The following is a 17,700-nucleotide window of genomic DNA, read 5'->3' as shown; positions in this document are numbered from 1 at the left end:
CAAGACAAATTGGCAAAGAAAGAGACAGGCATACTAGTTTCATCCAAGAAGGCATTGTGAGGCTGGCTGCTGTTGGGGCTTTGGATGGGATTGGATGATCAGGCTAAGAGCTAATGGATGTGCTACTAATGTTTAGTATGACAAGCGGCCATGCAACGTCTAGAACCAAATATCACCGAGCTGCTGCACAGGTCTGGTATGATGAACCAGGGAGGTGGTTTGAATACAAAGACAGAGAAATGGGTGTCAGGAGAGAGACTACATCACAGAGAATGACAGAGAGTCAGTGTGCAATAAGCAACTCAATGAATAAAATGTGTTTCTGCCTTTCTACTACTTTTGGGAACACAAAGTGACCTTTACAAGTGGCTTGAATCGAACATTACTAACTGCTCGTGCTATAACAGGCCGGGTTCTTTCAAACAGAAGATAATGGGACCCATAATAGCACAACAATAAAGCAGTCTATTAGTCAACTGCTATAAACTATTCTACAATAGACACAAGCCTAACCTCTTAATCTAAAAATTTATCTAAATCTTTTCTTGGTCTTGTTGAACATCTACATTGTAAAGCTGCGTTGACTCCATGTAAACACACATCTGTGCAATTAAGCTGGCTATAACAGGCCGGGTTCTTTCAAACAGAAGATAATGGGACCCATAATAGCACAACAATAAAGCAGTCTATTAGTCAACTGCTATAAACTATTCTAGAAATCTTTTCTTGGTCTTGTTGAACATCTACATTGTAAAGCTGCGTTGACTCCATGTAAACACACATCTGTGCAATTAAGCTGGTTAGAAAAATATTACGATGACAGCAAAAGCTAGTGAAATAAGAACCATGTTTAAAAAAAACAACAACACAATTTTCTTTTGGGAAAACCTTAATCAATTCAATCATTTTACCACCTTTAAAAAAACAAATTGAGCTACAGGCAACAAACAACAACATGACAACAATCCTTTGTCGATGTACAAGAGATTCCAGTTTAGAAACGATTGCATTTCCAATTTGCTATCCGTGAAAATGCCGAGCACAAAGCCAATTGGGATGAAATGATGGCAGAGAGGCTGGCAGAGTGTGGTATTTAGGTCAACATTGTTCATATTTTCAGCCTATAATTTGTTTATCCTCTGAAAAGAAACGCTTGCCAATATAACATGCTACTGCTGCACAGTGCTGTTTCAGCTCACTGCTCCAAGCTCTCTGCGCCTTACCTTCCATCCAAAAGCTTTTAAGTCGCCTAATGAGATTAATTAAGCCAGTCAAGAGTTTGTTTAACGAGGTCCCAGTGGCCTGAAGCACGGCAAGGACCATCGCTTGCAAATAAAAGCTTCACATTCCAAATAAAAAGGACCGAACCATTGAAGGGGGTTTTAGAAAGAGGGTTTAAAAAGTTAAACCCGTGAGTAAAGTGGTGATAATCCATCTAGCTACAGGGCTGCAGGACACTTTTAGAGACTGGATATTTAGTCAAGCAATTTACCAAACTGACATGGTTTCCATTGGAAAGTCCAAAGTTCCCTTAATTATCTCCTTACCTCCTCTGAAAGAGGCCTCATGTAGCGGAATACAGTCTGACCGAAGTATTGCACTTGTAGCAGCTTCTATTATGGCTGATGGTTGCGTTTATGTAATGGCCTCATACAAATTCTGAACAGGTCAGTTTTCTTTCTCAAAAATTGCTTTGATTAATCAAGTTAGCAAGCACTACTTCAATACCTCTTAATTTAAAATAAACATCAAAGCTTATGCCAGAGCTCACCATTAACTCTGATTCTGAATGCAACACAAGTCCATTATCCACAACATATCTCAAACATAGTGTCAATTGCAGAGAAAAGAAGCCTTGAATGGCCATTTCACAACTTCTCACAATTACTTTTTACTTGTTATGGAATCCCATTGGTAATAAAACAATCAGCTACATCTAAACAGGGGCTGCATCCAGATAATGGGTTTCATGCATTAACGCATTTATTTTAAGACTGAATTTTCGTCACAAACTGTTGTCTAAGCTGTGTCTGACTCATGGCGAGCAACCGTCAGTGCTGTGATGCCGGTAATTCAGTTAAACCACATTAGGTGGTTCCAAATGCGCCAACAGTTTTACCTTTCACATGACAAATTAGATTGAGAAGTTATCCAGATGAAATTTACGAGTCAGGTCAGAATAAGGTGGGGACCCTTGGATAGGGTGAAGTGAAATACACTGATCAAAAGCCACTTGGTAAAAGCAGCGCCAATACTTCACCTAAGCCTAAATGCAGAGTCAGAGTCAGAGGAAGCTTGATCCTCAATTCTTTGGCTGCACAGACAAACTCCAAACACATCAGCAAGATAATCTGACTCTTTATAGGAGGTTGTAAAGGCACAGACTAGCTCCCGTGGAACAGTACCATGCAGAGGGGCTCACTCAAAGACAAATACAGTGTCTAAGATAACGGTAACCACTGGCTCAGGGAGGAAGAGCCTGGAGATAAAAAAATACATTTACTGAAAACAATGACTGGTAAAATAATTAACAGGGGTGGTCAGAGAATACTTAAGGAAAGAAGGCAGGAGATAATCTCAATAAATATATATATTTTTTAATGTTTTTCATTTTCTAAAATAATAAAATAAGGAGTCTTACCTATTTGCCTCTCCAGGTCAGCTGCTTCATCTGGGGTGGCCCTGGGCAGCACCCCTGGGTCACTGAAGCTGGTTCTCAGGAGTGTCCCCAACACAAACAGAAACAGCACACCTCCTATGACTGGGATGACTGGGGTCAGCTGCTGCGCCAGGAACGGACAACTGGTAGGACAGGAAGAGATGGAAAGAGAAATAAGCAAATAGCAAAGAGACACAGGGTTCTGTCTGACCAGTAATGCTTAGCTTAGTAGCAAAAACCTGAAAGTTCAAAAAGCCAGACTCTTGGAGGATTACTGCACAAACATCAGCTGATGGCCCGAGGGGCACGTGTCTGTCTGCCAAAATACAACCTGCTCTTCTAAGCATAAATGTTTGTACACAACAAGCCCGTAAAACCCCCCAAAAAAACCACTGAACTACTTGTAATCGAGACAAGCCATGAAGTTTAGGAAGTGTTAATACCTGTGACTTGACAGTAAGTGGATATACAGACTGGGACACTCATAAGGGTCCGTCCCACCTCGTTGTAATCTGTTACTATTGAGACAATTTAGCATAATCCCATTAAATGTGCAACGGTGCAAGTGGTTATTACTGTAATCACATTAAGTCCAATAGAGGTGGGGCACAGGCGGCCACATGGCATTTAATCTGTTAGTCTCTGATCTATTGGATTGAGTTTGGGGTCAGAAAAGAGGTGCCATTCCACACAAGGGAAACAAAATGAACATATGGTAACCATGTTTTCAGGGATGCTGTTGAGGAATGTTAACGAGCGGTTATTGTAAACAAGGTTCACAATAACAGCGTTTACATAGAGGCTCTTATTCATCTACTCATCCATTGGAATAAAATGCCAAATGCAAACAGGTTCGGCTAATCGCATCTTTAAGTATCGTTTCTTTTTTTGGTTGTTGCTGAAAATCCATCTATATCAAATACTTATGTCAAGTGACTTTTATTAGAATAAATTTAAGAGCAAATAAATGTTTCCAAAGTGCCTCTTTTTAGTGCAGGTATAGGCGAGTATTTATTGTATGTACAGAACTGTAATGCCTTACTGACTCTTGCAGGAGAAGCACTATTTATTTTGCACGGAGGATGAATCACAGTGAATGATAAACAAAAAAGAAAAGAGGAGCTGGTTGGTGGGTATGTATTACAGCCATTCACTAAGTGCATTGGACTGCAGTACATGATTGACTGCCATTTAAAAATCAATGCAGAGAAACGATGACTACAGATCGTGAATGAGCTGAGGACGCTTAAAGTGACACTGATATCTATAATAAAGCGTCAGAGGTCAAGGATTGTGGTTACCCTCTCTGTAAACCATGAAGGTGTTTAACCCTATTTCAGGATTAATGTTACAGAAATGCGGTTGTACTAAAGATTTTTCAAAACGTCACAATGTACTGCCCCTATTTAAATGCATCAAGGCAGTATGACTTTTTTTCGCTCCAAGTAACATGTATGATAAGTTGCTGCTTGACATTATTTCACTATCCAACTATCTAACCAGCCTTCAGATGGCATCACCTTGGGAGGGCAGTAACATCCGCTGATCTATGCCAACAGCAGTTATTCTGATAAACCAAGCCAAACTTATATTTAGTCTTGCCATGTTGGGTTCCTTCAGTAAAAGCAGACCGAGGGGTTGTAAATATGGCTCTAGAGCATAGATTTGCATTATTTGCCAATTGGGGTTCTAGCTAGGGTTGCACCATAACCTTTACCCGATACTGTGCTTATGTACTCATACTCTTGTGGACACATGCAGCCACTTTCCCCAATAAGTCTCCTCTGCATTGATTAGTTTAGCTGCTAAGTTATTAGCTGTGTCTCTGCCTGGCATACTCTGTCAGGGTTTACACCAGAGTATTGCAAGCGAGTGCCCGGTCTAGAACTATCAAGTGACAAGCCACTCCTCTGAGATTTGCATCAGCTTTTATTTTTTATTTTTTTGATCGGTCAAAATTTGTGTTGTTCGTTAAAGTTTAATTATTACACTTCTATTGCAAACTATGCTCTGTCTGTATCAGGAAAACACAAAGTTGACTGTTAAAACCGCAGCCATAGCATCATGAGGTATATCAAATGTATTACAGTCAGAATGAGAGAGACATCTGATGAAAACAAAACAAGATTTACAAGTCATTGTAAGCACTGTAATGGTATTGTAACGGTACTTCGTATCGGCAAAAACCCAAATGTAGGCAGGCCTACTTGTACTAGGTGGTATCGGTGCATCCCTAGTTCTAGCATCATGTGCACAGTCTCCCTGCTTTCATCTGAACTGCTGGAGATGACTGGAGATGACTGCCCTTTAGGCAGGGGAAAAGATCAGCAAATATTTGAGAGTCAAGCAAAGAACACAAAGGATTACAAATATGTTCTTGCACTTTTGAAAGGGTGCAAGTTTCTTATTTTATAAACACAAGTGGCTGGCATTATTCCATATGCTTAGGTGCCTTAAAGATACATCTTGCTCGTAAGCCAGTTAACTTTTTATTTATTTAAATAAAATAAGCCTAGCTCTGAATCCGACGCATACAATACTTAAGCGGTTTTGAACAATGTCCAAGCTGTGACAAACACACTATCTACAACGCATGCCATTATCCCATCTGGGTGGACACTTGCCAGTCCTGCTGTTTCTCTACATCTGGACTGAGACTGAACAAAGCGAAGAACACTGGGTTGTCTGGGACATCAGCAGGGGGCTACAGGCAGGACAACACTGAGCCGCACAAACATTTCTCCAGTGAAAAACTCGCCTGGAGGTTCACAACGTCAGCGTATTGGACAACGACAGAGTCAATGCACAATATACACAACTTGTGTTAGATGCCTGCTAACAGGGCATCCATCTCACAACCCTCAGTGATTTGTGATTCTCCCTCAGCCTCAGTCTTCTGAACTGGGCTGGGTGGAGACACATCATCCAGCACTGTGTCCTGAGATTGTAATTCAATAGAGGGCATATTCCCATATCTGACTGAGGCAGTCCTACGGACCATCTTTCTGCTTGTCATCTTCCAATTCTGCAAACATTGTATGTACCAGTTGCATGTTATCCTTTGGACTGCTATTTGCCTCCAAATTTATGGAAAACATGATGATACAAGCACATGATGATACAACCACAAATAATTAGCATATATTATTACCTTTAAATGTCACGATTCCAAAAGTAATTGTTTGGCATCGTACGCTATAAAAAAAACAAGAAAAAAAAGATATAGTTCTAGGGGTCTTCAAAAGATGTGTTACTGTTGGATGGATGACTGAACAATAGTGTTGTCCAGTTATCCTTGGTAACAGAGGAAATTTCCATCCACCTCAATTCACACACTTGACCACACGAGAAGCGGTCAATGTTGTCTCTTTGTGTATTGTAGAGAAAAACAGTCACAACTGAGATAAACCTTGAAGAAGAGCTGGTAAAAACTAAGCAAACTGTCTTCTTGCTCTCCTGCCAAAGAGGGAACAAAACGTATGTTTTCAGAAAGACCTGATTACTTCGACTGCCAGAAAGGAAACAAACACCAAGAGAATGTCTGCAGATTTCTGACCATTTAGGCAGTGCTGAACAGACAATTCTTTAAGAAATGCTGAAATAGAGGACTACTCCAGACTAGCAGGGAAAGAACTCAGTTCATTGTTTCCTGTCTGGAGAGATATGTGCATGAAACATGTATCATCATCATCACAAACAACAGTCCTGCTGTTGGTTAGGTAAACAAGAAATATCCACGGTACAGGATTATCCTCTTGTTTAATGTTTTTGAGTGTTGTGATAATTGTGATTGCTTTTTCTGTGCATAAATATACGTAACGTTAAGCTTAGTTTTTAAACGCTGTAGAAAAGCTGGCGCGAGGTGTCTGCTTTTTTCCCCAATTAATAACAAAAATGAAATCCATGAAACTTTGATGGAGCTTTTACAAAATAATAAACAGCAGAACCGCATGTGTGAACATGTTTTAGTATTTCTGAGTAAGTGATGGTAAAACAGCACAATGAAACAACCACTGTGTACAAGTCTGCGGATTAACACTGAAATAGTATAGTCCAAAGCTTGGTGCCGTCTGTCTGCATCTGCCCCAGAAAAGCAGAACATTTCAGAGTCTGATGTCATTACCCGACATCTATTCATCTGTACCCATTCAATCTCTCCTCTCTTTTGTCTGACTGGTTACACATCACATTAATGAATCCACCAATTATAGGTGCTAATGAGAAATCACTGCAGTTGTAAAAAGCTTGGCAGAACTTGAATGAGGGTGCTACATCTGTAACAATTAACCAGAAGCTACGATTTGAATGGTTTTGAAGTAGCTAATCAATGAGGAAGTCAAGCCCCCCCACTAATATGCCAAATGTATGCAAAGGTCATTTAGAGCTACAAATCCACAGAATCGTGGGGATGACCATATTTGTGCGCTCTTCCAAAAAACTAAACATTATATTTCATAACTTGTCATCTGGCGAGTGGTGATGGAGATGGCTGAGAGAGCACCACAAACCGCTGCCTACGTCCTCAGCTGTGTCGAAATGTGTCGGACATCAGGAACATAATGAAAAGGCAGTCATGTGTTACAGAAAGTGACAGGTCGGTAGGAATGGACAGAGATTAAACAGTGAAGCTGTAAGAGATGGCGGATGGATGCAACATCCAGCCTGCCTCTTCTATAGACATGGATCAATACGAATATGTGGACGAGCTGCAGGTAGGCAACAACTTGCCTGGTTTAACATCACTATGAAGACAATGTCTCGGGAATCAATTTTTATCAGTCACTGAACATGAGCGACAACAAGCAATTTCAGCAACCATCTTTTCTTTTATAGAGAAGAGTGGATATAGACAAGGAAATGGACATGTCCAAAGCTACATCTTCATTTTGCTTTCAGTTAGATACCAAATCTTATATTTAACTGGGAATTTAAGGGCCTTGTTGCCATGGAGATGGAACAGTATCCAATATCAGGCATGGCAAATTTCAAAAGGGAATGTGGTTACCCTGGAAACAGCCACACGAGTGAGCTGAAGCCTCCAAGGAGGAAAAAGAGAAACAAAGACATTCAACAAGATAGAGACAGCATGGTGGCTTTCATTACAATCATTTTAAATGGCTCAACAAAGAATTTAGTTGATGGGGAAGGAGACTGAATTATTGTTGGATCTGATCCATAAATGGGTCTATAATCAAAAAAGTAACAAAACCGACAACAAAACTCAATACACAGTACCCTAAGCAGCCAATTTACAGATTAACCCTCACATAACTCAAGGCAGACAGATCTATCACTGGTTACCGTGGGATCATCTTAAATAAAATTAACCAAACATTCAGGATGGAAAATATCAAAAAATAAACTCATCTTGGAATGATTGTCAAAACTCTTTTCCAGGTCATTGACATCCCTGGAGCAACAAGCCAACAAAAATAGTAATTCAAAGCTGACGCCGTGTACTATGATGGAACAAGTGTACAAACATCTACTGTAAAGCTAAGGTCCGTGATGACTTCTCTTTATGGGCTACTGATAATTACTCACCAAAAGGTACCCATTTACAAAAGTATACAGCATGACTGTCAAGGTTGGTGTGAATTATTGACAGCTGAAGGCAGCGCAATAAAACTATGATAATAGCTAATTCTCTGGGTAAAAACCATAATCAATTATGGTTAACGCGTCTGCAAGAGATATTAACGCATATATCAGCAGAGCAAAGAATAGCATAACTGCACAAATGACTAATTTGCTTTAATCAGAGAGTGGTTACAAGCATTCAGACAGCATTAGGCAGCAGCAGAACACATTATGTTTACATAAGCAAAACCTAATGTTCTCTTTGTATTTAAATAAGAAATGCTTGTTTCTTCATTGTTCCATTCCGTTAGAGGGATGTTGCAGTTAGGGCCAGGAGCACTTGGTACCGACAGACTTGAGTCTGATGCACAGAAAAGTTAGCAGATCAGATAATGCACTACACCATTGGCTTTGGTTTTGAATTCAAATGATTGAATTAGGACTTCTCAGAGCAACTCTGAGCGAGGAAGGGACAGACACAGTGCGGCTGACCTCGTTGCTAGGTATGACGCATTCTTTGAAAGAAGTGTGATTGGTTGATCAAAAAAAAAAAAAAAAATGCGCTCTTAGTGATAATTGACATAGAATGGACAGTGAACTCGATAGGCCTAATCATATAATTTGGTCTCTATTCAGACATGATGTAATAATGAATACTATTTTATGTATTGAACATCTCTGTTGAATAAATGGTAAGCCATAGGCCTACTTCCCTCTGGCAGGAGGCTGCGGTCCATCAGGACCAAGACCTCACGCCACAAAAACAGTTTCTTCCCATGTGCAGCTGGGTTGATCAATAAAGCCGGGACCCCCACTGACCTAGACAATTACATCCCCAGCACAATCTATAACAGTTTACACCCCTGCACATCTTGACACTTTAAAAATGTAATATACCCGTTTTAACATACTCTTATTTGTTTACCATATTTTATTGTATATTTATATTTTTAAATGATGTCTTTATTAAAGCACTGCGTTTGTTATTTATTGCAGCAATTAATCACCTAGCCAAATTCCTTGTACGTGTAACGTACTTGGCAATAAACAGCTTCCGATTCTGATTCTTTAGAAGTTGCATACAAAATGTTTGAAAACACGAGCCTACTTATTATATAGGTAACTAATAGGAAATACTAGAGTAGACATGGAAAATGAGAACTGTGGGCATTTTTCTTTTTGTATCAAAGTAAATCATGATTGGCATATTACAGACAACAGATACGGATCGAATGCTGGCAGGAAAAGCATTTCAACAAAATATATTTAAAAATAAGTTGTCTACCCTCCCTATAACTTTCAGAGTACCTCAACTTTATTAGTGCGTCGAGTTCCTTAAGCTCATGTTGGTGAAATGGAACTACAATTTGAGGTCTCCAAGTCTGACTTCTATTTGTAGTAGTGACATACATACAAAGTCACATAAATTAATATATGCAGCAGTTAAAAAATATATTGAACTGAACATAAAAGCTGCTAGTACTGTCACCTTTGTATATTCTGGTAAAAAAAAAAAAAATTCAGCAAAAGTCCTCTGTGTGGGACACATTCATTATTTCCACAGAATACCAAAGGTAATCTTTCTACCTCAGTAGGGTCTCCCGAGGTTCCCCTACTCATTTGCTTCCCAAAGGGTGCATTAATCTCAACAATAATCCAATCCAGATTACTGTTATCACATTTCCCACTAAATCCTCTTATGATGCCAAACTGTTTTTCAAAACCCAGCTGGGAGCTAAGCTTGTAGGACTTTCATCTCCACTTGATGTCGCCATGTGGAGTCCACAGCACTGTTTACTGGCTGTCCTTTCAGGGTCACCTGGGATAAACTGCACCCTTGTTTACTTTCTTCTTCAGCCATACAGCTATGAAGGCAATCAATACCCTGTGATCTGCAGAAAAGGGTCTGTCAAACATAGATCATCCATCCCCCAACATTTACAAAAGCTTGGCCTGCAATTCTCCCCAGTACTTGCTTGAGAAGAGATACAGTTTACCGAGAGATATAACTCAACGGTGATGCAGTACGGAATACATGAATGTGTTTAAAATGTGCTCAACGTTGTGTTAAAAACGCATTTCAAGCACTTGGCTTTGTGGCCTCTCACTCTAGACTCTCATTACTCATCTGGGCTACACGGCTTTGTCAGCTTTGCCTTTTATTAAGTTTTGATTGCTTTCCGTGGCAGGCAAGGGCAAGACATGAACCTCCGTTTAGCCGGCAGGCCAAGTCATTTGTCAATGAAACAACTGAACATGACACGCTTTTGTAAATGGTTACAGTTCTGCCCGGACTACTTCATGGAATCATGATTTCCTGCCACATGTCAGACAGATGTCCCTAGTGCATGGCACAAGTGCTGAGGTGGTCGTGTGTGCATCTGAGAACTCTGCAAATCCGTTAGCACAACCTTCCAACATGTGTCATGCACTCAATTACTCTTGGTACAGGAAGTGGATGTGCTGTGGTGACAAACAGAGGGTGCTGGGTCGATTGAAGGCTTTGAGCTGGTCTGGGAGAGGAATCGCACTTCAAAAAGTAAACGGCTCGGCGTGATTCCTAGTTTCAATGAGCGTAGGTGACAGATCTGCCGCAAAACGGACAGTCGCAATAAAGTCTCTAACATAATGTCCTGCGAGGAATTAAAGTCACATTTGCTTTTAAAATGACAGAATCTGGCTGGCTGATATATTAATGCATGAATAAACAGTCATGTACGACTTGTCCATTTAGCATTTTATACTCTTATGTTATGCTTATGGGTGAAAATGTTTATTTATTTTCCTCGATTAAGTCTAAGCCTGTGAATGACTACTCTAAGTTCTTATTTGACAGCTTGACTTGTGAGGAATGCCTTTCTTTACTCAGGAAACCATGTGGGTGTGACTGCTCCAATTATGTGGACAAAGACTCTTTCGCAATAGTTGTCCTTATGCCGCTCCAAAAGCTGACTCACTGTTTCGACCCAGCGTTCAGCAAACACAATCACTACTCTTCTCGAGCACTGCGCAGAAATAAAATTGTACGACAAACAAAGAAGTCACCGTTTCACTGATTTCATTACATTAAATTGGAAGCTATTGTGTTCTCTGAGTGGAGCAGAAATACAATGCCTGGGGTATCTATATATAAAAACAAAAAAGGGTTCTTTCTAGTAAAAGAGACGACCGAAGACCACTTCTGAGGGACTTGACCTCTCCCTACTTGTGCATTTAGAGTGCTCTTAAGAGGCCACTTTATTAAACCTGTGGACAAACATGACTGTCGTCTCACAGGGGTTTTGTGCGATCACATACCTGAGCAGGTTACTTTCAACAACCTACAAAGCATCTGAGCTACCTAGACTACACTAGATACCATATCCCAAGATGGTCTACATTCCAAGTGTTAATCCTCAAATACTGTTTAACATACAAGACCCTTACTCTTTGATAATGTCTATAATATTCCATAAAGACAAAAATGAAGTTGCCATTACGCTTTCTTTATACCCAACCTTTACCTTGGCACCCCTTTTCATAAGGTAAGTTTAATCACTCTTTCCAAAACTGCTGAGCTTTTAGTTGATACTAATCACATACTTAAAGATGTTTATGAAGGGGGTAAACATTCAGGCTAAACTCTCTCTCTATCTTGTCAAAATCATGACTAGTAAAAATGCAGATATGGATTATGCGCGTGCAAAATGGGTGTGACCAGAGTGCAAGAACCTTACAACACGTCACCACTAAAGAGGCTTCACTTGTAAAACAACTACACAGTCAACAATGAACCTAATACACTGTTTACATTTCAAGTGGATTACTCATCAAGCTTTCTTAGAATCGTCTGTCTTCCTCATAAACTGAAACCATGTGAAGGCATTCATGACAGGATCACTGTAGCGAACCACCTGCCAAAGTCAGTCAGGTTTTTTTCTGATTCAAACCAGGATATCTACTAAGATGTTTCTACATCCAACATGTCATCAAGGTAACAATTTCCCTTTACAGTTAAATTCCTGTTGTATGCAAAAAACTCAACAGGCCAGTGACCCAAAATGTATTCAAATCAGATTAGATTTGAATTTTCAGCAAAAATAAACAAGACCTAACACTTTGGAGGCTGTTTCACATTTTTGCTTAATGGTCAATGGTCTTAAAAGGTCAAAATAGTCACTTGTTTTCTGTTGATCAGCTATCAGAGAAACCACTAATCAAGAGGTGGCTGCAGCTCAGAAGGTAGAGCGGTTGTCCTCTGACCCGGGGGCTCAATCCTCAGCTCCTCGTCCACATAATAAGTGACCTTGGGTAAGACCTTTAACCACAAATTGCCGCGGATGGTCAGGCCAGAACCTAGCTCACTCTCACTGCCGTCAGCGGGTGAACCAGAGTGAATGAACGCTTTGGTCTAAGCAGTCATTTCATTTCAGCACTTGGAAAAAGGTTCAACAATAATCAAGACACATGTAGCCACTATTCACTGTTCGTGTCACAGCCCAGTCCTTAGACTGAATCCAATGTTAGGCCTTCTCTTTGCCCAAAATTGTAGTTCTTAAGATCAATTACAATTACCAACAAAACAGCGTAACAGAACATCATTTTTCAAACATCTGCTTGAGTGAACTTTTTACGAGGCATAAGGGAGAGAAGGCAACATGTGCAACAACAGCACACATGGATATCTGGGGGGAGCCGGCATCGGAATAATAAACAGACCAAAGTCTGCCGGTCACTAACAGAGTTTATTGTGCATGTCTGAGCACCCCTCAGACAGACAAAGACAACAAGCTGAAGGAAATATGAAGATGTAGAAAGATCTCTTTCTCTGGTTCTGTGCATGCCTCCAGCCTTAAACACTCGCAGTCTGTCGACTCCCTTCTGGACTCCACAAAAAGATAATCTTTTAATAAATATGGACCAGGTGTCATCATTTCACAGTCAATTTTTAAATACCATAATATGATACAGAGGCAATTCAACAGACAGAAGAAGCCCTTGGAAACAGAATGAGGAGCTGCTCTCCAATATGCTGACAACTGGAGATTGGGGTTAGAAAAACACATCTAATCGAAACGCATTACACTTAATGACAACAGGAGCCAATGTGCAGGTCTGCTGACTATGACCCTGACCGATAAATGTCTCCTTTCAGCTGATGTGAGTAGAGTGGGGGGGAGACATTGAGAGGGAGAAGAAAGCCAGGAGGATCCGCTCAGCCAGGGGGCATAGACAGTTGAACAGGGAGAACAGCGCTAAGCTGAAAAGTGGCTTTGTGGTTGCATGGTGTTCCTTAAAATGTCCCCTGTAGTCACAACAAACAGAGGACAGTACACCGGCTCCACTGACAGGCCATGGGGTCGGAAATGAAGCAATCTGAAGGGGGGAGAGGTATCATCAGGAAGCATCTGGCATTCTGGGCAACATCCAGGTTCAAATGGACACTGAAGTACGTTTCCCCTCCCATTTCAATATTTTATAAACTGCTCCATAGTAAAGAGGGAGGGGAGTTTTAACCTGAGATGCCCTCTCTCTAGCAGGCTGCCCTTTGGTCATGGGTCATGTCTGTATCTCTGCTGAGGTGACAATGTATTGAAAGATATAGTGGTCCACTGGTCACTGCTGATAGATGTGTAGCATTGCTGTTCACACACAGGGCATACAAAACACAATACTGACAATGGTTTGGGGTGATTGATACAAGAAATATCCTAATGTGACATCTTTAAATGTCTTGTTTTGCCAGACCAACAGTCCAACATATATTCAATTTAAAAGGAAAAACGTAGAAACGCCTCAAATCCTCACATTGGAGAAACTGAAACTAATGAATGTTTGTAGTTTTTGTCTAATAAGTAAAACGATATGTTGAGTATTTAAACTATTACGATTATTTTTCTGTCAATGAATGGATTGATTCATCTACTGATTGTTTTAACCGTTCCTTACATATCTCTGGCAAATAGATTTTTATAATAGTAAGTCCTTTCAAAATGATATGAGGACAACATTTTACATGCAAACATCACATAAAGTAATACTTTTGTTTAAATAGTGTTTGTGTGCATTGTCTTTTGATTTATTCCTAGATCATTAAGCATTGGCTATCTTTACAATGCAGATACTGAACAGCAGTCGTCAACCACAGCACATATTTTGTCTATTAAGCTTTCTCTGGCTCTGAAGCACTTTAGCCTGATAAAGACTGTCCGATTGAGCAACAAATCTCATGATGGAGCAGGATTCTTATCTAGTGTAGATGGGGTTTCTGAGATGATAGATGACAAAGCCATTACTCGGGGCCTCATGAGGAGAGAGTCTCTCTTAGTACACACTCCAAGGCTCAGGTCAGTGTCTACACGCTGTATCATGCACCTCAGTCACAGTGGGCCGATCTAGGACATCCGGTAGGAGAAGACGATGAAGAGCAGGAGGAGACAGTGGAAAGGAGTACACTCTGTCTGTTGATTACAGGTTGTTCTACAAGTGGGAGAAAGAAAGAGCGCTCCTATGGGGGATATGAGGATGTGATTAAGGCACACACGGAGAGACTGACACCGTTTAGTATACTCCATAAGTCATGGGTGACTGATTTGAGTCTTCTGAGGAACAAAAAGTGTAAGGTTACCCGCTACTAAGTTATCATGTTACCCGCTACTAAGTTATCATGTTGTCACTATAAAAAAGGTCAAATTAACGCATGACACGATATGCTTTAAATCCCATAACTTGACATCTTGCTCAAAGACACTTTGGTTAAGTTAATGCTTTGACAATAGTGGTTTGAAACCAAGACCTGGAGTGCTCTCTACGTGTCTACAATTGGTAAATATATTTTTTTTTAAAAGAAGGCTGTCTTAGATGCATCGCACATGCAATGGCAAGAACAAACCAAAAGCAAATGAGAACAGGAAACCCACACCTCAGAGTAGTTTCCATCAGCCCCTGGCAAAATACACTGCTTTAATCAAAGATACTTTATATATTATATCTAACTTGTTAATACAGATACACATCTGCCACATCGCCAACCAGTTTGTTGTGACATCTCCCTGAGGCCAGAGGAGATCATAGGAAATACACCCACCCCGGAGTGATGCCAGTGACATAACTGACCTATATCCAAACTTTTCTCTGACAGCTGAGCCCATGTAATTGAAATCTCTAATCCACATTGTGGCTGTGCACGTGTGTTATATTAGCAGATGGGAAAAAACATGCTTTCAAACAATACTTACTCAAAGGAGAAGAAAAGTCCACAAGTCACCAGAATTAGGACAAGGGTGAGGTAGAAAACCCCCGTCTGCTTGGCCATCATAATCCTCCCATTGCAGTAAAACTTATTCCGACCCGGGAAGGACTCCCACTTCCTCCTCTTTGGGGTCCTTTTCTTGTGAGGGGTCTCCATCGGTGTGGAGCTGCGAGTGCTTATCTGGCTGTACTCGCACTCTCTCATGGACTCAGACACCCCGAGATGCATCAAGTCCCCACAGATGAGTAAATCCCGGGCTGGATGTGCCTCTGTGTGTGGGGGGGGGGAGAGAGGAGAACAAACCCCGATCAGGATCACAGCTTTTCAGACAAATACCTCTGGTGACTGTAGGGGAGGAGGAGGAGGAAGGAGGAGGAGAAAAAAAATAAAAGTTTGTGAAAAGTACAACACACACTTCCTGATACACATCACACTCTACCACTGCACCAGCATGTAGCTTTTTTTTTAAAAAGGCAAAACTAGTCTGCAGTGAATTCACATTTAAGCAGCAGGTTTGGCTGCTCTAACATGGCACATATCTCCACACACACACACACACACACACACACACACACACACACACACACACACACAGTTAGCAGCCTGGTTAGCCCTATCATAGCAGCTGAACAGGGCCAGCAGGTTGATGGGAGCACTGGTGAGTTAATAGTCAACTTCCTACATAAAGGCTGCTTTGATCTCACACGTTTTATATTTCACTTCAACTCTCCCTCTGACACGATGGTTTCATAGCGCGCACTCGGCTGTGTGCGTGTGTGTGTGTACGTGCGTGTATGTGTGTGTGTGTGTGTGTGTGTGTGTGTGTGTGTGTGCGTACGTGTGTGTGTGCTGCCTCACCCGGAGCGGAGTAGCGCCGGTGTCCTCGTGCTTGGGTGTGTTGTCGCGTGGCTTCTCCTTTCCTTTACCCAGGTTTGCGACCCGGTAGCCACGCGGATGACACCATGTTTTTTTTGTTGTTTTTTTAAATATATATAAGAAGTTCAAAAAGAGAGAAATCCAGAGAAAGACCGCTCGAGGAGGAGGAGGAGGAGGGAGCTGCTCTCAGACGAGCTCCCGCATCCTGACTGGGCGCGAGACACTACCCGAGTCTTCACGCGCACAAACACTCGAGCTATAATCACCAGCAGTCTTCTTCACTCGCTCGGTCACCCGAAAAATACAAAAAGTTGCAGCATTCCCCGAGTGGAGCGGAGGCAGGCCGGTCGACAACCCTCCGTTCACATCGTGTCACCCGAGCAAACAACAAACATCAACACGGGAGCAGAGAGCCTCCCTCTCTCTCTCTCTCTCTCTCTCCCTCTCTCTCTCTCCCTCCCTCACTGCCTCGCTGCCTGCTCCTCCCCCAGCCGAGCGAGGCTGAAGTCACTACTGAAGGAGGTGCGGAAGGGAGGACGGGCTGCTAAAGGGGTTTCCAACCCGAGGTCCAGGGACCTCTGCGCGTCCGTGAGAAGCTCTCCGCTGGCCGCCTGGCTCTCCTGTAGTCAGGGCTCTGGACAGTTAAAGAGGCTTTTGATGTTTATTGATAATCCATATAAGATTAAAGACAGCTGCTGGCTTTGATAGCTGACATGATACTAAAAACCTGTGCAATACATTACACTGTGCAATTATAGTTATGATAGTTTTTCTGTCTGTATATATAATATTTCAGTTATTGTGGATTCTTAACTGTTTTTATTGCTTATTTATAATACTTATTTTTGATATTTTTTTTTACTATGTCTCTTGTTTGCACTATCCTCTATGCTGCTGTAATCCTGTAAATTTCCCCGCTGCGGGACTAATAAAGGATTATCTTATTTTATCTTATCATTTCATATTCAGGCTGACAGTTTACTAGTAAGGCAGGAGTTAAAGGGTAGGACTGATTATATTCATTATTTATCTTACTGCCAATAGATCCACTGAAAATAAATATTAGAAACACACAATAAAATGTTTACGTGTCACCAGTGTGGTTTATTTTGAGTCAATCCCAATACACTGTCCTGGGAGAGTAAAATACTCACTCACACACCAACTCTGCGACACAATATAATCCCTAATAAATACACAATTTACCCCCTGTTTCTTAACATGATTATTATTAATAATATTTGCAATTTTATGCATTTAATAGACGATACAAAAGAGTGGACTGGAATTGAGGTGAGAGCGACACGGGGAATGAGTGTTCAGCCCAGCAATCCCTAGGCCAAGAGTCTGACCC

The 17,700-nt window shown here is 41.1% G+C and overlaps 1 protein-coding gene across 2 annotated transcripts in view; it reads right to left on the bottom strand.

Annotated features, from left to right (window-relative positions):
• LOC129103208 (palmitoyltransferase ZDHHC14-like) overlaps window positions 1-16,879 on the bottom strand; it is a 41,352-nt gene extending 24,473 nt beyond the window's left edge. The window contains exons 1-3 of one of the 2 annotated variants that reach the window (XM_054613546.1): window positions 16,329-16,879; window positions 15,457-15,739; window positions 2,642-2,802 (exon numbers count right to left, since the gene is read on the bottom strand). In XM_054613546.1, coding sequence (XP_054469521.1) covers window positions 2,642-2,802; window positions 15,457-15,698 — 403 coding nt within the window. In that variant the 5' untranslated portion in view covers window positions 15,699-15,739; window positions 16,329-16,879. The remainder of the gene's footprint in view (window positions 1-2,641; window positions 2,803-15,456; window positions 15,740-16,328) is intronic. The other variant, XM_054613547.1, reaches the window with a different exon arrangement.
• Between the last annotated feature and the right edge of the window lie 821 nt (window positions 16,880-17,700).

This window comes from Anoplopoma fimbria, chromosome 15, assembly GCF_027596085.1.
Source record: "Anoplopoma fimbria isolate UVic2021 breed Golden Eagle Sablefish chromosome 15, Afim_UVic_2022, whole genome shotgun sequence".
Lineage (NCBI taxonomy): Eukaryota > Metazoa > Chordata > Actinopteri > Perciformes > Anoplopomatidae > Anoplopoma > Anoplopoma fimbria.
Note: the sequence above shows the minus strand (reverse complement) of the source record. Positions and strands in the feature narration are given on the sequence as shown.